General features: G+C 44.2%; 1 protein-coding gene across 4 annotated transcripts in view; it reads right to left on the bottom strand.

Annotated features, from left to right (window-relative positions):
- Positions 1-26,326, bottom strand: part of ADAMTSL3 (ADAMTS like 3) — a 280,228-nt gene that overhangs the window by 165,152 nt on the left and 88,750 nt on the right. For all 4 annotated transcript variants that reach the window (XM_060282649.1, XM_060282651.1, XM_060282648.1 and 1 more), the window contains exons 4-5: positions 10,671-10,798; positions 9,150-9,195 (exon numbers count right to left, since the gene is read on the bottom strand). In XM_060282649.1, the coding sequence (XP_060138632.1) occupies positions 9,150-9,195; positions 10,671-10,798 (174 nt within the window). The remainder of the gene's footprint in view (positions 1-9,149; positions 9,196-10,670; positions 10,799-26,326) is intronic.

Below are 26,326 nucleotides of genomic sequence, written 5' to 3'. Positions count from 1 at the left end.
TCTCACACAAGTCTGTAACTTTGGCAAATTCCAATCAAAGCTGAGACCGAATTCCTTATTTGCAAAATGTTACTAGGAAGAGCTGACAGTGGGGGTGGGCAAACATTTTTTTGCCAAGGTACCACAATCCCCCAGCAGGGATTGCTTGACGAGTTGACAATTTCCACTGATTCCTAAGGGGCAAATTACTAATGCGCTGTCATGGACTGTTAAGACACAGAGGAATGGTGCGAGGAACCAGATGGGGAACCACAAAGGCAAGAAAGTTCAGAGCCTGAGAAGTTGGTGGTGGGACAAGGATGAGTGGTCAGAGGGAGAAGACTGGGAAAAGGAGGTAACATACTGCCACTTTGAATTGTTCTCCCTAAAAAGAGGTTGCGTGCCGAGGCACCAAGAGGACCCCCCAGTAACTCACACAGACTCCATAATTTTTGTTAAGGTTTTTGGCATTAAAATTTGGCCACAACTTTTTTATTAAAATACAATCAAATGTGAATGGTTGCTTAGTCATTGGTTCCCAGCCATCTGTCTCCCGCCTGGGACAGATCTGACTCCCTCTAGCCTAGTAGGGGAGTCAGAAAGTAAGCACCCCCTGAGAGAGGACGGGTCAGGAGGCACAAGCCCTTCTTTGTCCTCTCCCCAGATGCTCCCCAAGGCTCATGCGTGGTCCTGACCCCTAGCGGGGATAAACAGACAAACATGTGGAGCCCGGGATTCCTTTAACGGAATACTTCTATATGGCAGCAGCAATCACATGAGGGTCAGGCCCAGCCAAAATCCGTACCCCTCGACCAATTTATTTCAACCAATGACTAACCGCAACCTTACAAGTTGTGACTAATTGCAGTATGGTAGGCAAAAACCACCTGACACCAGCCAATCAGCCAAGTGGCAAAATTCCTACCAGGCCCCTGAATACAGGCGACCCCTAGACAGGCACTGCAAGGTCAAAGCAAAGGGGCCTAAAGAAAGCGGAGGGTGGGCGGGAGATTCGAAGCGAGCAGCAAAGAGATAGCACAAACTGCTCCTTCGGCTTAAACATAGCAAGGGCTGTCAATCAACAAATTGCAACAAGCAAAAATCCCCAGCAACAATCAAACCTCCAATCAAAGCCAAATATCAGACCCGCCCCCAAAGCCCTGGGTCGTCTTGTTAGCCCTGCCGCAACCCATGCTCTCTCCTATGGAGAGAACCTGCTATAGGGAAACAATTTTAAAAGCAAGGAAAAAACATGAAGGAAACAGAAGGAATTCTGAGTTGTGTCCAGTGTTAATTCCACTCATGGGTAGGCCAGCTAAAATTAATGGGCTGTTCTCTGAGTCGAATGTAGCAGTCTCTTAGGATGGAAGAACGAGGCTGGTTCAGGAGGCATCGGGGCTGCAAAAAATGAGGTTGGGCAGTGCAGGCTTTGAGAAATAGCTTCCCAGTTTCACCAACATTGATGGAGTCTAGGGAGCTCTCCATATTCTCTCTCTTTCTCTTTCTCTTTCTCTCTATATATGCACTTCATATACTATAAACACACACACACACACACACACACACAATATTTAAAAAAGCATACATTTAAAAAAAAAGTGTGACAGTGTAAAATAATCACAGCTTAATGTGGAAAATAGATGGTCCGGACTTACGCGCGAATGCATGAAAAAGTGGCATCGACCAGAAATAGTCTAGTTTTCAACGCCATACCTGCTTTAGTATAGCAAAAGGTGTACAGAACAGCCACATCTTGTGAAGAGTGTGCTGCATTCCAAATAAAGAACAAAACATATAACCCCCTAGGCCCTAATCTAGAAATGAGAACCTGACCTACTGCAAAGAAGATAATAACAAATAACAATGCATTCCTTGAATATTTAAGGCCTAAAGTCTGTAGTCTGGTTTCTTACAAAAGTATGTATGCAGAACAGTCTCATTAATTTACTGTTTTTTCTATACTCCTCTATTGGGGGGGGTCTGCTTTCCAGCTTTTGAAAAAGGAGCATGCCAGACTTTGTAGATGCAATACCAAGCACATTTGTTTTTTTCTGCAAAAAATGCTTTTTAAAATTTTGGAACCCCTCCCTGGCCCTGGGGTGGAAACCAAGTGGGCACCCACTAGGCTGGATACTTGCAATGCTAACCCTGGGGCACTCTTTGCTGGCTGCTGGAGAGGGAGTGTTGTTGTTGTTGTTGTTGTTTAGTCGTTTAGTCATGTCTGAATCTTTGTGACCCCATGGACCAGAGCATGCCAGGCACTCCTGTCTTCCACTGCCTTCCGCAGTTTGCTCAGACACATGTTCGTAGCTTCGAGAACACTGTCCAACCATCTCGTCCTCTGTTGTCCCCTTCTCCTTGTGCCCTCCATCTTTCCCAACATCAGGGTCTTTTCCAGGGAGTCTTCTCTTCTCATGAGGTGGCCAAAGTATTGGAGCCTCAGCTTCACGATCTGTCCTTCCAGTGAGCACTCAGGGCTGATTTCCTTCAGAATGGATAGGTTTGATCTTCTTGCAGTCCATGGGACTCTCAAGAGTCTCCTCCAGCACCATAATTCAAAAGCATCAATTCTTCGGCGATCAGCCTTCTTGATGGACCAGCTCTCACTTCCATACATCACTACTGGGAAAACCATAGCTTTAACTATACAGACCTTTGTCGGCAAGGTGATGTCTCTGCTTTTTAAGATGCTGTCTAGGTTTGTCATTGCTTTTCTCCCAAGAAGCAGGGGTCTTTTAATTTCGTGACTGCTGTCACCATCTGCAGTGATCATGGAACCCAAGAAAGCAAAATCTCTCACTGCCTCCATTTCTTCCCCTTCTATTTGCCAGGAGGTGATGGGACCAGTGGCCATGATCTTAGGTTTTTTTTGATGTTGAGCTTCAGACCATATTTTGTGCTCTCCTCTTTCACCCTCATTAAAAGGTTCTTTAATTCCTCCTCACTTTCTGCCATCAAGGTTGTGTCTTGCTTTTCATGTACCTGCTTTTCATGCAGAAGGTTCTGGGTTCAGTATCTGACATCTCCAGGTAGGAGTGAGGAAATCCTGTCTGAAACCCTGAAGAGATGCTGCCAGTTAATTTAAACAATACTGAGTTAGATGGGCCAATGGCATGATTCAGAAAAAAAAACACACGTGTGTGCGTGTGTATGTGTGTGTTCATGTGATGAGCTGGTCCTTACTGCTGAGGTCGGTGTCTGATGGCCTCCACTCAGGTCATTCCCCAGCAATTCCCCAGAACCTGGTTATGCCGGTTTTAAATAACAACACTTTGGAAGTCCCGAGCCCCAAGGAGGATAGATTTGCCTCAACCAGGGCCAGGGCCTTTTCAGCTCTGGCCCCAGCCTGGTGGAACACCCTACCGAGGAGATCAGGGCCCTGCAAGATTTGACATCTTTCCGCAGGGCCTGCAAGATGGAGTTGTTGCCTTTGGGCTGGACTCAGTCTAACCCCCCCCTCTCATTTTTATTTTTTTAATAGAACCCCTTATATGGGATTTGTATATAAATTTTCCCTCGGCTCTTTTTGCTGGCCCATGTAGGACCAGCGTGGATAGTTGGGCCCCGGTGAATATTTGACGTTTTCTCCCCTTATGGCTTTGATCTATAGGCTACCACTAAAACGAGGCTGCATTTTAAACTGTATTCTAACTTATATTTTAATCAACTTTTGTTGTTGTTGTTGTTGTTGTTGTTGTTGTTTATGGTTTTTTTTTTGTTTTCTTGGCCAGGGAGGGCGGGGTATAAATAAAATTTATTATTATCATCATCATCATCAAGGCTGGAACAAACTGCACATACACCCTGTCTTGTAGGAAATATGGGTTCCTTGGGCATGGCATAGTTCCATTGTCATGAAAGAATTCCATATATATATATATATATATATATATATATATATATATATATATTCATATGCCGAACATGTGTGATTTTTGTGTCTTGCCCATGATCTTGGCCTGAGAGTGTATCAGACAACTCAGAATTAAATGTAATACACAGATGGCAAAGCAGGATGAAATGGAACAAGACAGGTGGGCTTATTTGCAAAAAGAGGGAGCAATTAGGAATTGTATCCGATATGAGGGTTTTTTTTTTCATCTGCAGGACTTGACTCACCCAAGTGTTTGTTCCATTGGTAGATGCCAGCGGTTTGCTCCATTATGTGGCTCAACCCTTCCAAAACCCATCCAAGGAAAAAGGAGGAGGGAAGACCGTAGCAACTCAACAGTCTTTTTTTTACAAGACTTGTGTGCTGTCTTGGTGGAGAAGCCATTTGGCACCAGCCAGCTTTTATAAAAGTGGGCGAGGAGCTGGCTAGTTTTATGAGAGATTAAAATGATTCAATACATCCACTAAGCAGAACCTCCCACTGGAGGGTGTAACAGTCATATTTTAGAACGGTAATCCACCACCGAGTCCAGGAAACACACACTATATTTATAAGCAAGTGCTGAGTTTGTGCCATGATTCCCATCGAGCTGCAGAAAAGTCACTGGATGTAACACGGGCTGGAGATTTCAACGTTCTAAGAACCTTTAAACCTTTTTAAAAGTTTTAAAAGTTTAAAAGTTTCTAGTTCTCATTGTTATTTATTTAAAGCCTGTGTTGTTGTTGTTGTTGTTGTTGTTTTAAAAAAATGTCAAGGCAGCTAATGCACAAAGCAATAAAACAGCATTATAAAACTGGAGTGCCAAAATATTTTTGAAGTGTATATTCACTGTCTGGTGTAATTCCAGAATCTAGGGGAGATGTAGACTAAGGCGGGGGGGGGGGGAGAGAGAGATGGATGGAATGGGGGGATGGAGAGCGCAGTTAATCTGAGTGGGGCACAGAAACAGCGGGGAAGGAGGCATTTAACTCTTCGCTCTGGTGCTGTTTTCCAATCAAAAAATTACGTATGCCCTGTATTTCCCCAGCTGGGGTGGAGGGAAGCAGCTTTGATCCGGAAAGCAACTTGGCTGAGAAATCTCTGTGTGCCTCACCCACAGGAGGTGCAGAGGGCGGCCAAAAGACAATAGGCTTTTGCAGTGATATTCCCCATTCCCTTCTGAGCAGTGCTCTCCCTGGGAGATGCTCATGGGGCAATCATTATCAGTTTTCAGGTGACAGGCCTCTACGGTGATCTTTTAGCGGAGTAAGGAAGGGCTTGTCCTTCTCATCGTGTTATAGGACCAGCATTTTAGGTACAAAACCAAAGCGTTCCAAAACCAAGGCGCGCTTTCCCATTGAAAGTAATGCAAAATGGATTAACCTAATCCAGGCTTTTAAAAACAACCCCTAAAACAGCAACTTAACATGAATTTTACTATCTAAAGAGACCACTGATCCATAAAATGAAAGCAATAAACCATGTACTCCAGTCACACAATCAATCAATCAATCAGTAGCTGAACTGGGTTCCACAGAGTCACAAAAATAAAACAAAAAAAGCCGCAAAAACAAAAAGCAAAAAAGCAAAAACAGACAGACTTCAGCGTAACACTCAAAACAGAAGTGTGGCACTCAAAACGGAGCATCTTCGGCTTCCGAAAAAAGTTCACTAACCGGAACACTTACTTCCAGGTTTGTGGTGTTTGGGTTCCAATTTGTTTGAGTACCAAGGCGCTTGAGAAGCAAGGTACCACTGTATTGTACATTTTTTAATTGTTGGTTTTTTTAAAAAAAAATTTTAAATAGTTATCTGCATTTAGCTTAAGTCGCTTGGAGAAGTTTTCTGTATAAAGCACCAAACAAATGTAATAAATTTCAATATCACAAGTGAAGTGGGCTAATACAACCCTCCCTGGGTCCCACTTCTCTGAGTGGGAGCCATGAAGGCAGCATTTACTTGAAAGAAAACGTTTGGATCCCCCACATAACATATAATTTTGGTCTGCCCTTTGGGTCCTTCTGCATGCAAATCAGATGTTCTACCACAGAGCTGTGGCTTATATGATTAAATATTCCATTATTATTTTTTAAAAGGGCTGCCATGTGTGTGTGTGTGGGGGGGGGGGAATAAACCCAGATGCCAGGGGGGGAAGGATTTTAAGGGAAGGAGAATTTCTGTGTTCAATGATTTATTTATTTTGGTATGGAGAAGTATTAGATTGTACAGGCCCTTCTCCTGCAGTGTGACGGGACTGGCTTGTTGGACTGGAGAAGTGAAGCAAAAAGTCAGACAGCTCACCGCCCCTTTAGGTTAACCAACAGCTGCCGAGTCAGCTGCAGTACCTCTGTCTGGCCATCTGTAGTGGTGGCGCCCAAGGGCAGCAGGCAACAGCTCCCTCTTCTGCTGAGCTTCCTAGCACAGTGGTTCCCAAACCCTTTTCCCCAGGGACCCGCGGACAGTCTTGGCAGATCGCTTCCATGATTTTTCTACCAACTGTGGCTCATCCGCTCTGCTAAATGCTGCACGATGTCTAATTGTGTTTTTAGTCCTGTTTTTATTTTATTTTGTATTTTGATGCTTTACAATTTTCATTCCACATTATACAATATAAGGAAGGAGAAGAAGAAATAAACAGCTCAGTTGGTTAGAGCAGGCCCCCCCAAACTGCGGCCCTCCAGATGTTTTGGCCTACAACTCCCATGATCCCTAGCTAAGAGGACCAGTGTTCAGGGATGATGGGAATTGTAGTCCAAAACATCTGGAGGGCCGAAGTTTGGGGGTGCCTGGGTTAGAGCATGGTGCTAACAACGCCAAGGTTACAGGTTCAATTCCCGTATGGGACATCTGCATATTCCTGCATTGAAGGGGTTTGGAATAGATAATCCTTAGGGTATCTTCCAACTCTACAATTCTATCACTCTATGCACATTTAATATGGACATGTCACGGACCAGTTGAATGAAGCTCACAGATTACTGGTGGTCCATGGACCAGTTTGGCACCCCGTGGTTTGCATTAAGGATCTGCAAATGGTCACCAAGGTCCCTCGTTCAAGACCCCTAGCATTTTTTGCATTAGATCAGCCGTGGCAGACCTCTGGCCCTCTGGATGTTGTCCCCACTAGCATGGCTGGTGCTTGGGGATGATGGGAACCGTAATCCAAAGAGACCTGGGCAACCCGTCACTTGATTGATAGTATATCTTAAAGCAGTAATGGTATGGGAAGCAAGCGTCCAGTATGCCCAACCTCTGTTTTGTCCCCTGGTGGCAGCTCCAGTTTGGAACAGTGATCCACCGATGATCCTTGGGGTGTGTGAAAAGGTAATGTACAAACACTGCTTCAGGGGCAAAGCCCCTCAAGGAAGCAGCCACTTTTTTATTGTTGAACCTGCATTTCCTCCTCCTCTTCCTGGCTTTACCTTGTGGAACTTTCCATGACTCCTGACACCACCCTAATGCTTTGATTCCTGTAACCTGGTATTATGTCTTGTTTCCTATCTTGCTTAGACTTGTTCTCTTGGCTTGAAGTCCTATCCTAGCTGTGGCGCAATCCTTCCCCCCACCCGCAGGCTCCAATCCAGCACACATTCCTGATTCTGACTTTGGATTAATTCTTGGCTCTAGTCTCCTATTCTGACTCTCTGGCTCTTTGCACGTTTGGCTCCGGACGAAGAGAGCCCAAAACAATGTGCATCAGTAGAGCACTTTACCAACTAGAAAACAAAACAGAACCTTATACAAAAGCAACGAAATTCTGGGGGGGAAAGATGTGGGAGACAATCCACAGAGCCACCATCAGACAGTTTAGCCCTGGATAAGAAGAATACCGCCAGCAGTTTATTTTACAAACTGCATTTACAAAGGCGCACAGATCGTTTCCAGATCTTGGACCAAAGAACGCTATTGTTGCATCATTAAGAAAGACAGCCTTGCTCTAAAACGAGTAGCTAAGGGTGCACAACTGTGGAGTTAGCACAGAGCCCGGGCGCCAGGTTGGAATGAAGCACAAAGTGAGCTTTCTGTTTTTCACCCCTTCTCCTTGCACAACACTGTCTAGCGACCCTGTTGTTTCTACATCTAATATCGCGCACACGCACCCTTTGTAAAGGAGGAGAAGTAACAATCCAACAAACTACATACAACAAAAAGCCAAAATTAAACAGGAATCTAACGAGGATTGTAAAATCCTTTGAAGGCAATGGTAGGCTACCCTGACCTTCGGCTACATGCCCCAGCTGACAAGCGGTCACTATCTCTAAACTATTCTGAGGGCTTCCATATGCTATGTGGTGTCTGAGAAATGCAGATCACAGCTCCCTGTCTAGGCATCTCAGGAGGAGGAGCTAGAACTTTGGGCTGTGTTTTCCACAACTTCTGTTGCAGTGGTTTCCTTGGGGAGACACTGGAGACTCTGTGCCCGATTTTGCTAGGTATCATTCATGCTGGAACTGCTACCAAAGAGGAATGAAGGGGTTTCTGCATCCCCCTACCACCTGTATCATCTCTTTGGCATAGGAATCATTTCTCCTGGTTTCAGTAGCTTCAGGAGTTTAGGAACTCATGACACCTTCAAGGCACATTTCCCCTGAAAAAGCCTTACCACTTTCCAGACCCTGCAAACACTTGTCTAGAGCCCCGTGAGTAACCTTCTCCCACTCTGGAAACACAGATTGTATGATTCTTGGGGCAGGAAATTGGCTTCCCCCCCCCCTTTTTCTTTTTTTGCTTGAGTTGCTCCGTTAAGGGCCATTGATGCTACTAAATAAATGATGTCATTATGTTAAACATAGCAAGTCATATATAACTCATATTTCAGGAGATCAATATGCAGTATGTGAACACATGCTAGCTTCTGTGTTTGTTTTTGCTGAGCAGTAACAGGTTAAGTGGGTGGCTTTACAGAAGGTGATCTTGACATGTTTTGGCACAGGGACAAAATCTAGACCAAGTTAAACACTTTTAAAGCCCAAATTGATCCATTTAGGTGTTTAACGTTCTTCCATCAAAAATCAATGGGACTTAAATGCTGACTTTATTTGAATAGAGTCACATAAATGCAACGAGTTCTGTTTCCTGTGCAGCAAAATAGGAAGAAAAATGCATTCATGTTGCACAACTGTTTAGGAATAGCGCATGCAAATTTTGTCATCACTGCTAGGCAAAAATAAACATTTAAGGCTCTGTCGTTCTTTTGTAAAACAAAAACAAAAAGCATTAAGTAGAATGTCTGAAGCTTTACAGCTGCATTGTTTTATGGCAATTAGAGCAGTCAAACAAAAAGACAGATGAGACTCACATTATTGCTGCAGGTTTTATATCGAATATTCCTGCCTTCACAGTTCCTGGAAAAAAACAAAGTTTGAAAGGAATGACCAAGTAGAGTAACATTTAAAGGCTACCCTTTCCCATAAATAATTTTCTTGAATACTGGATATATGTTACGGCTTCTCAGATTTAACAGAAAAGATGATTAAGTAAGGATGACTATCTGATGAAGCAGTTACAGCTTTTCCTGTTAGGCTTACATCTGTGCAAAGTCACAACTCACTGAGACGTTTCTGAAATATTATTCATAAAGCATTATACTGTTTACCAGCAGTCTGTTTTGACAAATGATTTACAGGATTAACAACAAGAGCCCTCCAAATCGCACCAAGCCAGTTATTCATGAGCAAATACTCATCTTACGGGAGGCAGGGCCATAAGACAAGGCCAGCTAGATGCCTCTGGAAAGCCAAAAGAACAAGCTAAAGTAAAAGGTAAAGGACCCCTGGACCGTTAAGTCCAGTCAAAGGTGACTACGGGGTGCAGCGCTCATCTTGCTTTCAAGCCGAGAGAACCGCTATTTGTCCACAGACAGATTTCCAGGTCATATGGCCAGCATGACTAAACCGCTACTGGCGCACGGAACACCGTGATGGAAACCAGAGCGCATGGAAACACTGTTTACCTTCCTGCCACAGCAGTACCTATTTATCTACTTTCACTGGCGTGCTTGCGAACTGCTAGGTTGGCAGGAGCTGGGACAAAGCAATGGGAGCTCTCCCCGCCGTGGGGATTTGAACCACCAACCTTCTGATCAGCAAGCCCAAGAGGCTCAGTGGTTTAGACCAGTGGTCCTCAACCCCCGGGCCACGGACCGGTAGCGGTCCATGGATCAATTGGTACTGGGCCGCCTAAGGATCATTAAATACAATTAAATTAAAATTATTAAATCAAAACAATCTAAATAAAATATAAACAATAAACGTCCCCCCCTCAGCGGGCCACACTAAAATTATCAAACGTTGACTGGTCTGCGGCGATAAAAAGGTTGGGGAGCACTGGTTTAGACCACAGTGCCACCTGCATCCCACCATAAGAAGCACCAGAGCACTCTCCCCTTTTGCGGCTTCCAACAACTGGCTTTCAGAAGCGTTGCTGCCTTCAACCATGGAGAAAGCACATCGCTGTTGTGGCTAGTAGCCATCAATAGCCCTGTCCTCCATGAATTGGTCTATTAATGCCATTTAAGTTGGTGGCCATACCGTGGGAACAAGTTCTGTAGTTCAACTAGACACTGGCTCTCTAGAGCAGCAATATCTCAAGGGTCAAAAGTCCCCCCCCCCTCCTGCAGTAAGCCCTTGTGTTATTTTCCAGTACTGAATAATACCGTACCTTAGTTGCATCTATTTAGTTTTTCCTTTACTGAAACAGATTTTAATGTAACCACCCCAGATCTCCTGTGTTTGGAGATTCGGCCTCTGAATAACCCCCCACCCACCCCCTTCCTGTTTTGTATCATTCGTGACTTCAAAGTGCAATATGAAAGACCAACCTGCCATTTAAGCATCTCCTTAGAGAATAGGATGCTCCTCCTCCGCAAGTACGCGAACAATCACTCCAAGCACCCCAGGCGTCCCAGCCGCCTTCTCTATCTTCGTCAGACTGGGAAATTCTTGAGGTCTGGAAACACGACAGAAAGAAAAGTAACTCAGCAGCCCAGGAAAGTTGCATATTTTGCAAATCCTTTTAACTGGTTGTTTACCCTGGGGAGATTCCTAGTCTGGTGGTAATAAGCAGAGATTCCCATTCCAAAATAAATTATTATGTCAACAGAACAAAGAAGTGATATATTTGCAACTGGAAAGAATCGGTCCAAAATAAAAGCGGTTTTTCTCTTCTTTCATAACTTCGTTTCCGTCTCTTCTGGGGCTTCTAAATTCAATTATGAGCACCAGGCCTTGAAAAACTCCATTTCCACACCAATCTGCGAAAGTGATGTAAACAGCACACTTGAAGGAGTTGGGTCGAGTAAGACCTCAAGGCAACACAACAAGCCTCCAAAGTTATTTTGCTTACACTACGGTATGAAGTAGTAATGATTGCCCACGTGCCGTGCAAGTGGTGTCATAAAAAGCACCAATTCCCAAACCATGTGCCCAAGAGAGAACTGCCAGCATGCCATGAGAATGAAAAGCAATAACTCAGGGAAGGGGGAAACTCAAGAGTGGCAGCCAGATGTGGCCCTCCAGGCCTCGCTATCTGGCCCTTGAGACTCTCCTCAGCAGGTTGCCCACAAAGGAGCTGAAAATGTTCCCCACCCTTGCTTTAAATAAAGACTCGTGTGAGCTCAAAAGTGGGTGGACACTATTGAAAACACACAAGCATGCAACTGAGGCTGGATCTTGATTATCTGTGTGATTCGCAACTGAAAGCTTGGGGTGTGTCCTGTGGCAAACGGTAATGTGTCATGCCGCTGTGCCCCCACAGCCTCCCTTACCTGGATTGTGGAGCGCTTTGATGGGTTTTGGCAAGATCTTAACAGAAGCTGGTGGTGGAACACCCAAGACAGCTGCCTAACCCTGTCTTATGGGTGGGTTGGCCCTGTGAAAGCTTCCATTCAGACCCGTTTAGGCATTAAGATCTGCAGACGAGGCCCTCTTGGTAGTTCTACAACCCTTAGCAGCTCAGGGTGGTAGTTGCCCAGGAGAGGGCATTCTCTAATTTGTGGAACTTCCTCCCCATAGAGGAGGGTCTTGACATCTTCATTATACAACATTAGGCAAATGCTGAGGACACACCTTGGCTTTTGACACCTGGGAAGTATATTTTTTAGGACTCACCTTCTTCCTATGATTGTGGGATGTTTTAAACTGTTTTTAGCATGGTGTTTTAATTGTAGTAACACACCCTAGGACCTTGGGGTCAAGGGCCAGTTAATAATACAGTGGTACCTTGGTTGTCGAACTTAATCCATTCTGGGAGTCCGTTTGACTCCCGGAATGGTTCGAAAACCAAGGCATGGCTTCTGATTGGCTGCAGGAGCTTCCCACACTCAGTTGGAAGCCGTGTAAGCCGTGTTGGACGTTCGGATTCCAAAAAACGTTTGCAAATCAGAACACTCACTTCCAGGTTTGCAAAGTTCGGGAGCCAATTTGTTTGACAACTAAGCTGTTCGACAACCAAGGTACCACTGTAACAACAACAACAACAACAACAACACACATCACAGTATTCCAATCATGATCTTACCTATGCATGAATCACAGTGGCTAAGCTATCATTGGCCAGGAAAGCACTTGTTGGTTTACCACCCTGAGATAATAATAGGCACTCCTCACTACAGAGGTCACATGAGTCTCCAGTGACAGAGGTGGATCTAGGAAGTGACACCCCTCAAACTAAGCACCTGTCCCTTCAGATAGAGTGCAACTTTGTCCAGAACCAGTGAGTTCCCCAATTCCCAGAACTGAGAACTGCTTGCCCACAAAGTCTTCCCAAGATTCAGACTCAACTTGTTGGCCCTCATCCAAACCACCAACCCATCTAATCCCAGATGTTTAGAAAGCTGATGAGACTTTTAATATGTATTCAGCCTATTATTATTTCAACTTTTTGAACTTACTATTCTTGTTAATTTTTCTTAATGATATTTCAATGTTTTCTTTTTTTGTAAACTGCTTTGAAGGGTGTGTGCGAACAAACAGTGAAATAAATAAACAACCCCCCTGCAATGTAGGAATTACAGCTAAAGAATCCCTGGCAGATGGCCATCTATTCTGTTTAAAAACCTCCAACGAAGGACAGCCCATCACCTTCCAAGGTAGATCGCTCCAACATGTTTCTCCAAGGCAGGCATCCCCAACCTGCAGCCCTCCAGATGTTTTGGCCTACAGCTCCCATGATCCCTAGCTAACAGGACCAGTGGTCAGAGATGATGGGAATTGTAGTCCAAAACATCTGGAGGGCCGAAGGTTGGGGATGGCTGCTCCAAGGCTTGGAACTTTGCTTAGTCTATTCACTTCCAAGGGAGGAAAAGGAAGCTTCCTTCCCATTCATTCATTCACTCACCCACCCAGGATAGAAATTGACTAGTCTTCTGGAAAGAGGACCACTTCTAAACAGGACTGGCTTGCAAGAAAAGATCTTGGAAGGTGCCAAGTGATGGGCTGGAGTTCGACATTCCCGTGAATCTAATCAGAAGAAAGCCAGCCAGCCTACCTCTTTAAATACCAAGCGAGGGCAGCTGACAAATGATCCCTGCTCTCTGTGCATGGGAACTGCCACTCCAAAGTGCTCATCCTTCCATGGACAGGCAGGACCGTCTTAAGCGCCCCTGGTGCTGTCCCGCCCCGTTTCCCAGCACGCGCCCCGCCCCGTTTCCCAGCACGGTGGGCGGGCGGGCAGGCAGGCACAGCACAATCTTTCCGGCGCCCTCCCGCCCCGTTTCCCAGCGCGGTGGGCGGGTGGGCGGGCAGGCACAGCGCGATCTCTCCGCCGCCCTCCCACCCCGTAGGGCCGGGCCCATGGACAGGGCTAGTACACACAAAGTCTGGCCTATGAACCATAAATATGAGGAGGAGGAAGACAGTGCAGGGAATGCTGGCTCTACACGTACTCTTGTTTCCTAATCTTTAGCCCCAAATCCGGTAACCCAGAAATGCATTAGTGCTGCTGGCCAGTCTAATAATTCAAAAACAAGCAGTAAACGTCTTTTTATAAGCAGTAACTACTTTTCCATAGCACGTCACTCAGGTTTGAAGCAAAGCCACGGCAAACTTTATTGGATACCTTAATTTTGTTTTCACAAAATAAAGTATGTTGACAAAGAGATTTGATCTTGGCCTTAAATGGCTTGGATTAAGTGGTACTGATGCCACGAGATGTAGCTGCACATAAAGAACACCTAATCATCTGTATTTTCCATAGGATTATGTTTCCGACCTTTCCAGGCGTTTACACAGGTAGCACAGTCATAGCGCAGTCGAATGCAAGGAAAATAAAAACGGAGCTCAATGGAGTTCTTAACAGTGACAAAATTGTGCACATGGAAAGCACAAGATTGTCAACCATGGCCCAGAGAACCCAGCAAATACGGTACATTTGTGCACCCATGAAGTGATTTTCAGGTCCAAACTTGATGTAGCATTTGTCACATACAGAACCTTTGGATAGCTATTGTAGGGAAGCCAGATCAGGACATTTGCAAGAGGGCCAGATCAGGACTGTGGCAAGAGGGGCTCTAAACCTTTGTCCTGAGCAGAATGCGACCACCACCACCTGCCTGGTGCCTGCTATCTGAAATGGGAGAAAAGTGTCACGTAGTTCTACTCAATATTGATCCAGAGCAGATTCCAATGTATAGTTAGCAGAGTAAAAACTTAAAACTCGTTGCAGGATCCCCCCAAAAATAGACCAGAGGCAATTGTATTTCATCCAGCAGAGCTTTGCTGCTACTGAAGGCAAATGAGCATAATGGTCACAAATCCAATAGATTCAGGATTGGCACAGTCCATAAGAAATTCAGTTGCAGCAGACTTAAACTTACAATAACTTATGATAAGTCTGAACCTTAACGCTAAGCATACTATGTACAGAACACCACACCAGAAGGAAAAGAGATAGAAAGTGAAACCCAGGCTCTTTCTGGTCCTGCTTTTATAGTCAACATGACCTTGACTGAAAGAGATAGAAGAGCCAGTTTAAGCCAGCTGTACTCAGCTTCTTTGAAGGAATAACCCAAACATCGGGAACCTTCCGGTTGTTTCTTCCACACAGAGAAGCTTCCAGAACCCTCTTAGATTAATTAGAATAGGAAAGATCTCAACACATCAGATCAATACTTTCTGCACTAAGAAATGCAAACTGACAAAAAAAAAAAGCTCCCATGGATACCACGAGGACATCCAGACCAGTTTATGGGGAGAAGATGAATAGGGAAAGAGAGGTGTCCTCTCCACACCGGAGCTGAGGCTAAGTGGCGTTGGCGCAGGAACTCACTGGGCAACCTTGCACATTGAGCCTTGTTGTTGTTGTTTAGTCCTTTAGTCGTGTCCGACTCTTCGTGACCCCATGGACCAGAGCACGCCAGGCACTCCTGTCTTCCACTGCCTCCCGCAGCTTGGTCAGACTCATGTTCGTAGCTTCGAGAACACTGTCCAACCATCTCGTCCTCTGTCGCCCCCTTCTCCTAGTGCCCTCCATCTTTCCCAACGTAAGGGTCTTTTCCAGGGAGTCTTCTCTTCTCGTGAGGTGGCCAAAGTATTGGAGCCTCAGCTTCAGGATCTGTCCTTCCAGTGAGCACTCAGGGCTGAGCCTTGCTATAAAGGATCCCTTTCTCAGAGTGACAAGGCACAGGGAATGCCTTCACTTCTGCCTCTTTGTTGGCAGCCAGCAGGCAGGTGATAAGATAGAGGTGGGAGCGAGTGCCAGTGGGGGGAAAACAGCAGCATTCCCTGTAGCCCCTTGGCCAGCAGTTTGAGAGGCAGATGGCATGCGACCTGCTGTCCTTCCTGATTTGCCACCTGAGCCCCATGACTCAGCTTGACTAATGAAAAAGCCTACACACACGTCCTGCCACTTTCCCCCATCCTGATTCCAGTTCATCATTGAATGAACATAATTCATTGAAAAGGTTAGGGCCAAACCCAAAGATCTGGGTCTATGTCTTTCTCGGCAACCTCAAAGGAGTATGCCTGCCTGTTGTGCTGGAAGCAGACTGAGAAATATATATATATATGCTCTTATTTAACCATACTAGATTTTAATAAATATTTTTTAAAATCTGTATTAAACTTCACCCTATCAATATACAGTGGTACGTCGGTTTACAAACACAATTGGTTCTGGAAGTCTGTACTTAACCTGAAGCGTACTTAACCTGAAGTGAACTTTCCCACTGAAAGTAATGGAAAGTGGATTAATCCGTTCCAGACGGTCCGTGGAGTACTTAAACTAAAGCGTTCATAAACTGAAGCGAACTTTCCCATTGAAAGTAATGGAAAGTGGATTAATCTGTTCCAGACGGGTCCGCGCAGTACTTAAACTGAAAGTACTCAAACCGAGGTGTACTTAAACTGAGGTATGACTGTATAAGTTTTATATATGTTATACAGTATGTGATTTATCTAGTATTTTCAAGATGTAGGTTTCTAAATGATTCTAGGTAGAAATGAGATTTTATGCAGTATTTTATACCGTTGGTTCTTGCACTGTACCCATTTATTTTATATATGAATGGCCTATGGCTTAAGCACTAATAAACTACCACTATCACGTATCTTTTTTTATTTTTAATGGACCATAAAGAAGGCTGATCACTGAAGAATTGATGCTTTTGAATTATGGTGCTGGAGGAGACTCTTGAGAGTCCCATGGACTGCAAGAAGAGCAAACCTATCCATTCTGAAGGAAATCAGCCCTGAGTGCTCACTGGAAGGACAGATCGTGAAGCTGAGGCTCCTCATGAGAGAAGACTCCCTGGGAAAGACCCTGATGTTGGGAAAATTGAGGGCACTAGGAGAAGGGGACGACAGAGGACGAGATGGTTGGACAGTGTCCTCGAAGCTACGAACATGAGTATGACCAAACTGCGGGAGGCAGTGGAAGACAGGAGTGCCTGGCATGCTATGGTCCATGGGGTCACGAAGAGTCGGACACAACTAAACGACTAAACAACAACAATCACATATCCATCTGCTTAACAATATAGACGTTGATTGATATGGATGCAAAAGTATAGTGTGCTATGCGTGATAATCTGGCAATGGAAGGGGAAGGGGCTGTGCTGCAGGTATCCAAAGTTTGGGAAACATGGGCTTAAACCAATAAAAGCCTTAGAAAAGCAAATTAGCAAGCAATCCTCAAGCACAGGCCCTAAACAAAATATTGCTCTTCCGTGCTTGCTTGCGACTCGCTATTGATGTAATGCCTTGCTGCGAACCTTAAGAACCTCCCCGGTTCCAATCATGCCCACTTTGCCGATTTTTCTTCCCCTTATTTAAATTTGGTTTCACAGCGTAGGCAAATATAATATGAAGATATGATGAAAGCTGACAGCTAGTAAATCAAATATTATTTTGCTAGTAAATTACCGGGCCAGCTCAAACTACTTTTAACTCCTTTCCCATGGGACTAATGATTTGGGCTGGCTGGAGTTTAAGTCAACAGTGTGGGCACTGATTTAGTCAAATGGTTGCGAAGAAAGACCTGCCAGCACAAATGAGAGCTTTGATCGTTCTCTAAGGCTAATTAGAGTTTTGGAATAGGATGTCATACAGAACAATGGGTCCTTATCTACTCCTAATTTAAATAGCTGAAGAGTGATTGAATATTGTTTTGGAGTCTAGATAACATGCAATCTTCAGTAACCAGTATATTCACTGGAGCTTACTTCTAAAGAAATTATTATTATTACTACTATTATTATTACTACTACTACTACTACTACTATGACTACTACTAACCCACCCTTCACCCTAAGGTCCCTGGGTGGATTACAAAAATAAAAACACAATATTAAAAACAGTTTAAAACAACTTACAACCACAGAAATACAGGTGGGTTCTAAAAACAGCCATCTGAAGTTTCAAAAGCCTCTTCTCCTAATAAACATATTTCTTTTGCAATTACAGTTGTACCTTGGTTTTTGAACAGCCTAGGTTCTCACACGTTTTGGCTCCCAAACGATCAAAAGCTGGAAGTGACTGTTCCGGTTTTCGAACGTTCTTTCAGAAGCCAAAAGTCCAACGGGGCTTCCACGGCTTCTGATTGGCTGCAGGAGCTTCCTACAGCCAATCAGAAGCTGCACTTTGGTTTCCTAACACTTTGGAAGGTGAACAGACTTCCCGATTCTGTTTGACTTCCAAGGTACGACTGTACTTTCCTTATAGTATGTATTTTTGTATGCTATTTCCACTAGTATGTGCCAGGGGGTGGAGTTGGTGGCCTACTGCTTGCTGTACTTCAGTGCCCTAGAGCAGGGGTCCCCAGACTTACCGCGCAGTGGGCCGGTGCCCGCCGCGCCGACCGCGCGGTGGGCCGGAGGGCAGGGGAGTGCGCGCGCAGCGGGCCGGAGGGCGGGGGAGTGCGCGCCCGTGCGCATGCGCACACGCACACGGGCGGGGGAAAAATTCGCCGAAAATCGCTTGTGAGCATGCGTATGGGCCTCCCCCGACCCGGAAGTGCATCGGAAATGACCTCTTCCGGGTCGGGAGAGGCCCATACGCATGCGCACAAAGGATTTTCGGCGATTTTTTGCTGATTTTTAAGATCGTCGCCGCGCCGCGTGCCGTAAGAGCGGGCGGCGGCAGCGGGCGGCGGGGGTCGTCGCGGGCCGGATTGGGAGGCCGATTGGGCCGCATCCGGCCCGGGGGCCGTAGTTTGGGGAACCCTGCCCTAGAGTGATATTGCAGCTTTCATGTCAAGCTGGGACTAATGATGCAAGAGATTCTACCTGGTCCAGGAGGCCAAGGAAGGGGACCAACCAGCATGGGCAATAGTCATGAGTGATGAGAGCTACAGTCAACAATATATTGGAGGGTCACTAATTCTCCAACCCTGATTCAGTGCTGAAAAGTGATTTACCAGGGTCATGTCCCATGGAGGTTACAGTCTAAAATTTGACATGAGGTAGAAGAAGATGAAAGGAGGAATCTACTCAGAAATATGCAATTAGTCTGGCTGCATATACATAGGCTTAACTGAAGTATTGGATGGGGAATTAAGTGACTGTTCAAAGGCCACGAGTCAGCAACAGTGTCATTTTAAGCCAGCTATCAAGAAGCATTTTCATTTCAATGCACTATACCTGTTAAATTAGCTGTCCAAAATAAGAATGCTTTATTCTTAGATATTAAATAAAATAAGGGTGTGTGTGTGTGTTTAAAAAGGACCCTGTCCTATAAAAGGCTATAAAAATGAGTGGCCAATTTATCCAATTTTCTAAAGAAATTTTCCACAATTTCCATGGGCAACATATAAAAGTACTAAAAATACTCTTGGCAGCCTTTTCACTTGGCAGAATATTCTACTAGCGAAAAGCTTATTCCGAGATAGGATGACCATATGCAGCAAAATGATAGTTTCTTTTTATAATTTTCTGATAATTCCCTGGTTTCTTGTAAGGAAAAGATTCCCTCCAACCCCATCTACCAGAAATGACAATGCACTACTAAAATTATTGCACACCTAGGGCAATAAATCACCCAATAAAGCTGGATTTTGCAGATTAATTTTATTTCTTGATTAGCTAATTTCATTTAAGGGAAGAAAAAAAAAAGCCGGCAATAAATCCAAAAGGGCGGAATCACCAAGTTGCTAAAATAAAATGTAACACCATAATCTAACTTTCTTCGACCTGGGGCTCTTCAGATATTTTGGAAACGTCTGAAGAGCACCATGCTGCCAACATCTAGCTTTTATTGTGTAACTTGCTTGTACCCAAATGCATGTTGTTTTTGAGCCCAAATGAATCTGCACTCTAATAGCAGATGAGCTAACGAAGCAGGGCCTTGTCTGTGCTGGCACCAAGACACTGGAACACTCCGCCGAAGTTAAGTCCACTTGGCCCTACCAATTGTTCATTCTTTGAGCAACTATGTCATGCTTCTGGTCAGTTTTTAGGCACTGCTTTTAAAAATGCCCCCCCCTCCCCAGTGCTGCTGTTTGTATACAGAGAGAGATTATGGGGAATGTGACCAGTTTGGCTGCACTAGGCCAGGCACCCCCAACCTTTGGCCCTCCAGATGTTTTGGACTACAATTCCCATCATCCCTGACCACTGGTCCTGTTAGCTAGGGATCATGGGAGTTGTAGGCCAAAATAATAATAATAATAATAATAATAATAATAATAATAATAATAATGTATTATTTATACCCCGCCCATCTGGCTGGGTTTCCCCAGCCACTCTGGGCGGCTTCCAACCGAATATTAAAAACAATACAGCATCAAACATTAAAAACCTCCCTAAACAGGGCCGCCTTCAGTTGTCTTCTAAAAGTAAAATAATTGCTTATTGCCTTGACATCTGCTGGGAGGGCGTTCCACAGGGCGGGTGCCACTACTGAGAAGGCCCTCTGTCTGGTTCCCTGCAACCTCACCTCTCGCAATGAGGGAACCACCAGAAGGCCCTCGGTGCTGGATCTCAGTGTCCGGGCTGAATGGTGGGGGTGGAGACGCTCCTTCAGGTATACAGGACCGAGGCCAAAACATCTGGAGGGCCGCAGGTTGGGGGTGCCTGCACTAGGCACACGATCTCAATGGGTGCTGCAGGGGATGCCCCAACTATTATTCAGAATGGAGCTCAAGAAGCAGGAGGGTGCTGAATCTTGAATCTTGGTGTCACAAAGCGTGCTGCTGAACTTTGAGACCAGAAGGTTCACCACTGCTGTATACACACCCGGATTTTTAATTGTTCCATGTGTAATGTTATAAGTCCTGGTGCATTGTTTTCATTCTTGCTATACTTCCTCCCCCCTAAATATTTTGTACAGAGAGGCAGGATAGAAATGTGAGTAAGTGAATCGAATAAATTGTTATGAACACAGCTTTTTGTTTTAGGGGTGGTGGCTTTTTTTCCATTTAATCCTCAACCACAGTAACTTTTGGAGATTTCTCCTGACACCTAGTTATACATGTGAATGCTTTCAGGGGGACTGAGAACCATCTCGGTCTCTGCAACAAAAATTTTGGATCTAGTGTTATGACTTGCTTAACCAGCCAGTAGAAAACTGTGGCATGAGACAGCCAGGCAGCTTGGCCTCCTGCCTAGTCGCATGCATTCTGGTGGGAACTTTGGAAGCCAGGGAAGCACAGGACTACTTGAATCCTTCTGTCATTTCAGAAATAAACTGTATGTTGTTTAGGCACAGGGGAGTAATTCACAAGATCAGGTTTTAACACAGACCTGTCCTAATTCGCAGTTTCCGAAACAATGGCGCTACCAAAAGACACCTATCCTTTGAAATTCAAACTGAACTTTGTGATGCAGCTCTCTGACCAAAGAATGTGTACAAAAACGAATCTCTTACAGCAGAGCTTTCCAAACTTTCCTGTTGGTTACACACTTTTTAGACATGCGTCATTTTGCGACACAGTAACAACAACAACAACAACAACAACAACAACAATTTATTTATACCCCGCCCATCTGGCCAGGTTACCCCAGCCACTCTGGGTGGCTTCCAACAAAACATTAAAATACAGAAATCCATCAAACATTAAAAGCTTCCCCAAACAGGGCTGCCTTGACATGCCTTCTAAAGGTCTGGTAATTGTTGCTCTCTTTGACCTCTGATGGGAGTGCGTTCCACAGGGTGGGTGCCACTACCGAGAAGGCCCTCTGCCTGGTTCCCTGTAACTTGGCTTCTCGTAGCGAGAGAACCGCCAGAAGGCCCTTGGCGCTGGACCTCAGTGTCCGGGCAGAACGATGGGGATGGAGTCCCCTTATACCTTTACCTTTAAATTCAGTTTTACAGTACTAGCAAACAGGACGTTAAACTAACCCCTTTCCAGCCCCGGGAAGAGCATGGGGAGCATTTGCACGACACACCTACACACTGCAGCCGACACACTGCTGTGTCATGGCAAACAGTTTGGAAAGGTCTGTCTTACAGAAAAGTGTGTTTAAATATTTGTGGGGAAATAACATGCAGAATGCATTATATACGGGAAAACAGCTTGCAAAATTGCATGTAGCACGTAAAACTGCATCTGAAAATGTGCTTATTAGGAGAAATTCTCACTAAAAATGCATATGAGGAATAACAATAATAATAATAGTTACAGGTAGGTAGCCGTGTTGGTCTGAGTCGAAGCAAAGTAAAAAATTCCTTCAGTAGCACCTTAAAGACCAACTAAGTTTATATTTTGGTATGAGCTTTCGTGTGCATGCACACTTCTTCAGATGTGTAGTTGGTCTTTAAGGTGCTACTGAAGGAATAATAATAATAATAATAATATTACCCTAGCTCACTTCAGACACTGCAGCTGGCAAACACCAAGCCAGCGATCTCAGCTCAGCTCTAGGTTTAGGCAAAGCACCCAGCTCACCTAACACCAGCCCAGGTGTAAATCTCCCAGTTTGCCCAGAGAATAACTTCTGACCCAACCAAACTCAAAACCAAGATACTCATGCAGTGAGGGAAACCTCACACTGAATGCTAGTTGCTGGAAATCAAAGAATCATAGAATTGTGAGAGTTGGAGAGGACCCCAAGGGTCATCTAGTCCAGCCCCCTGCAACACAGGAATCTTAGTAAAAGCACCCATGACAGATGGCCAAGTGGGGAAAGTGCTAATTGAGCTCATGTTCTACTTTTGGGCTTCCCATAGGAATCTGGCTGGCTGCTGTGAGAACAGGATGCTGGCCTAGATGGGCCATTGGCCTAATCCAGCAGGGGTCCTCTTGAGTTCTTATGATCACAACCTATGTGCATTAGTTTTATGGCAGCATTAAAGAGTGTATGAATGGAGGGAAAGCAGCATAAATGACTTATCAGGTGTTTGAAACCACAAAGTATATCTTGTAAAGCCCTCATGGTATTATTCGGCTACATGATCCGTTTCGGTGACTGCAGAATAGAACCACAACTCCACACCCCAGCTTTCGCAGCGGACGCCAGTTTTCTGCCTCTCACAATTATATACTTGAAGTTCGAGTGACAGATTACAGGAAATGACCATATAGACAGGGTGATTTATAAACTCTTTTAAACAATGTAACTTTTATCAGTTGCTCAACATTAATCACCAACTTATGAGCAAATATTTTCTTGTATATGATCCTCTCAAGAGTGATTTGCTGAAAACATTTTTTTTTAAAAAAAGATTTATATGTTGCATGTACTTTCTGGTCCAGCATAAGGATTTCATGCTGATAAGCAGGATCATGTGCATTTTGTGAACAGAGCAGAATTAACCGAAACGGATCATGTAGCAGAATTAACTGAAACATATCCCTTTGTCCTGAAAAGCAGGCAAAATGTAGCACGGTTTGCATTTTTAGTATCAAAAGTTATGAGTGCTGGTGACAGAATAACATTACTCATATACCACAACACAGTACTGTATTCTGTTTATTTGCGGACCATCCTATTTTAAGTCTCTTGAAAAGCTTCCATACTACAACTTCACTCCTCGTTGTACCTTAAATTAAATCAGATCCCCTCTTTACTCCAAAAGCAGCAGCATGAGAAGCTTAGGTGTTGAAGAAGACCCTACATTACTTCCACTGAAATGTGTAGAAGCAATGAACACGTTACCGCCTTCGTTACATTACTGTGGGGCTCGCACAGGTTAATTGGCCAGTGTCTGCTGTGTTTAGTGTTCCATTTTCAAGCAAACAATTAATGCAGGGCCCACAAACTAAATATGGGAATATGCTCAGAAATAAGACTTGCAGGCACACAAAAGTCCACATCAATTATTGTTGTTGTTGGCTCCTGTCTGTCTCAAAAAGCAATGGAGTGTGCCTCTGGGGGGTGAAGTCAAACCATTGTTAGCAGCACCAAAGTGTCCTTTCCGAGATACCCACTCCTAGGTGGGCTACCTTCCCAGGTTGACAAGGCCCACCTGCCCCTCACTTTCTGCCAAAGCACGTGCAGAAACCACCTTTTAACCACACACTAAGCAGACAGCAATCTATGCAATGGCCTCTCCTGGTATGCCCCGCGGAGGACCTTAAGGTCCAGAAACAACAATATTCTGGAGATCCCGAGCCATAATGTGACAAGATTGGCCTCTACTAGGGCCAGGGCCTTTTCAGTATTGGCCCCAACTTGGTGGAACGCTCTTTCACAGGAGACCAGGGCCCTGCGGGATTTGTCATCTTTCCGCAGGGCCAGCAAGACAGAGCTGTTCCGCCTGGCCTTTGGGTTAGACTCAGCTTGACCCCTGTGTTTTTCCTCCCTCATGGCTTGGATTTATTGAATACTTGAATTGAAGCGGCACTTTAAATTTTAATACGGTATTTTAATCTGTATTTTAATTAATTGCTTTTTATGTTTTATTGTAATTTTATTGGTGTGAGCCGCCCTGAGCCCGGTTTTGACTGGGGAGGGCGGGGTATAAATAATTTATTATTATTATTATTATTATTATTATTATTATTATTATTATTATCATCATCATCAGTGCAAATCCCAGGAATCCCCGGGCCATTGGTCTGATTGGGCAGGCTCTTACCTTCTCAAGTTTATGGTTCGGAAAGGTTTCCTTCCAAGCCCAGCATCCTAGCTATGGCATCACATTGACCATCTCCATAGACTGTGACATGAGAGCAAATCAGCCAATCACTAGAAAAGCACTTGCTCCACTACCTTAGCCCATTACAATATAGACAATGCTGGCTGTATCTATCAGGTGTGTGATTTAGTTCTTGTACTTACCATGCTTGGACACACAGTGAAGGAAGCCGGGTTGGCTCTACCATTAGGCAGAATGAAGCATCTGCCTCAGGCAGACGATGCTGGAGAAGACAGTGGCAGCTTCCCCTACAAGGTTCTTCTCTTCTCTGTCTTTAAAAGAGGAGATACATCCCACGGAATTCCCTAAACTAGATGCTGCCTTCAGGAGCACTGTAGGAAATTATCCTGTTGCCATCACTGAAGCAAGATTCAACTGCCCATATAGCTGGCTTCTGACCGTGCAAGGTAGGAAAGGAGGCAATCTCGTCCTTGGCCTCGGAAAGCTAAACGTCTTGGGCTGGCTTTGGCAGGGAGATACCCACCCTATCACAAGACTGGTGCATCAACCCTCAGTGCAAAACCTTTTTTTTTTTTTGGCCAAAGTTTTTGCATGGTGAGGGGAAGAATTAGCATATTTATTTATGGGGGAAGTTGGCAAACTGAAAAGAATCTTTCATTTACAGAAATCATCTGGGAACATTTTCATAGGCTTAATGGGTTTTACTTCGCAGAAACGAAACTGATCAAAGCTGAGAGAGAGGGGGGGCAGCTACTCCAATAATGCACTGATGAGCAATTCTTGGTTTTCTACTGCTCTGAAGATGCTGCCAAAATTGTTTTGAAAATGAGATACTTGAATGGAACAGACTCAGACACGGAAAAAGCTATTTCAAACACATCTGAAAGGACTAAACACTGGGAATATTTCTGGGCAACTTTTTGCTTCTAAATTGGTAATAATTTTGCTCCAATTAGGAACCAGAAGATTTTCCCTTTATTGTTCCTCTGGTTCATTCTGTCCTTTCACTCCACTCCTCCTAAATTCCACTTGAACCAGGAGAATGTCTAAAATTATTTCCTGCATCGAAACATGCACAGTCTGCTACAGCTTTCAGTTTGATATGTTCATTTCTGTCTTCCTCACCCTACATTACTGATGAAAATACATACATTGATAAAACTGCCAATAAACTGTACATATAACTGCATCAGGATTTCTTTCTGCACATTTCACAGATCTGCATATGCAACCCTGCGCACTGGTAAGTATTTTGATGCTATTATACATACCATTGCACCAAGGTTGCTTGTTTCTCCCAGTGTTATATTAAAGCCCTGGAAACAGGTAGGTTAGCCGGGAACCTACCTGCATATCTGGTGGCGATGCACAAAAATAAAAAGTTTTGGGACGAGGTATATAATGAATTGAAAAAAAAATCTTAAAATACTCTTTCAGAAAAGAACCAGAAATGTTTCTATTAGGACTTTTAAGTGATGAAATAAAGGCTAAAGGCAGGACAATAATTATGCATGCGACAGCGGCCGGCAGAATACTCATCGCAAGGAATTGGAGAAGTGAAAAGATACCAAAAATAGAGGATTGGGTGGAGAAGATGATAACATATCAAAAATTAACAATTAGAGCAGGTAAGGCAAAAGGAATAAAAGAAGAGGATTTAGAAGAGGATTGGAGTATGTTCAAACAGTATCAAAAGAAACAGATAGAAAAGACCAATCTCTTAGCAGATATATAAAAGGCACAAAAAAAGATACAAAAGGAAAAAAAGGGAGGATAGTATACATTAAAAAATAGAAATACCAACAGACCAAAGTAAAGGGATGACTGGAAGTTTATATCCTATTTTAGGGGGGGGGATAAACAGTGGGTTAATTTTGTAAAAGAATAATATTATGTCTTTAAGACTGATTTGTGTTAAGATATGAATCTCATATGATTTAATTATTTTACTTGGGGGTGATTTATTTATGTTTCACTTTATGTTTATATTTATAGGTTTAACAAT

The sequence above is a fragment of the Zootoca vivipara genome, chromosome 14 (assembly GCF_963506605.1).
Source record: "Zootoca vivipara chromosome 14, rZooViv1.1, whole genome shotgun sequence".
NCBI classification, from domain to species: Eukaryota; Metazoa; Chordata; class Lepidosauria; order Squamata; family Lacertidae; genus Zootoca; species Zootoca vivipara.
This window is presented reverse-complemented; position numbering and strand designations above follow the sequence as displayed.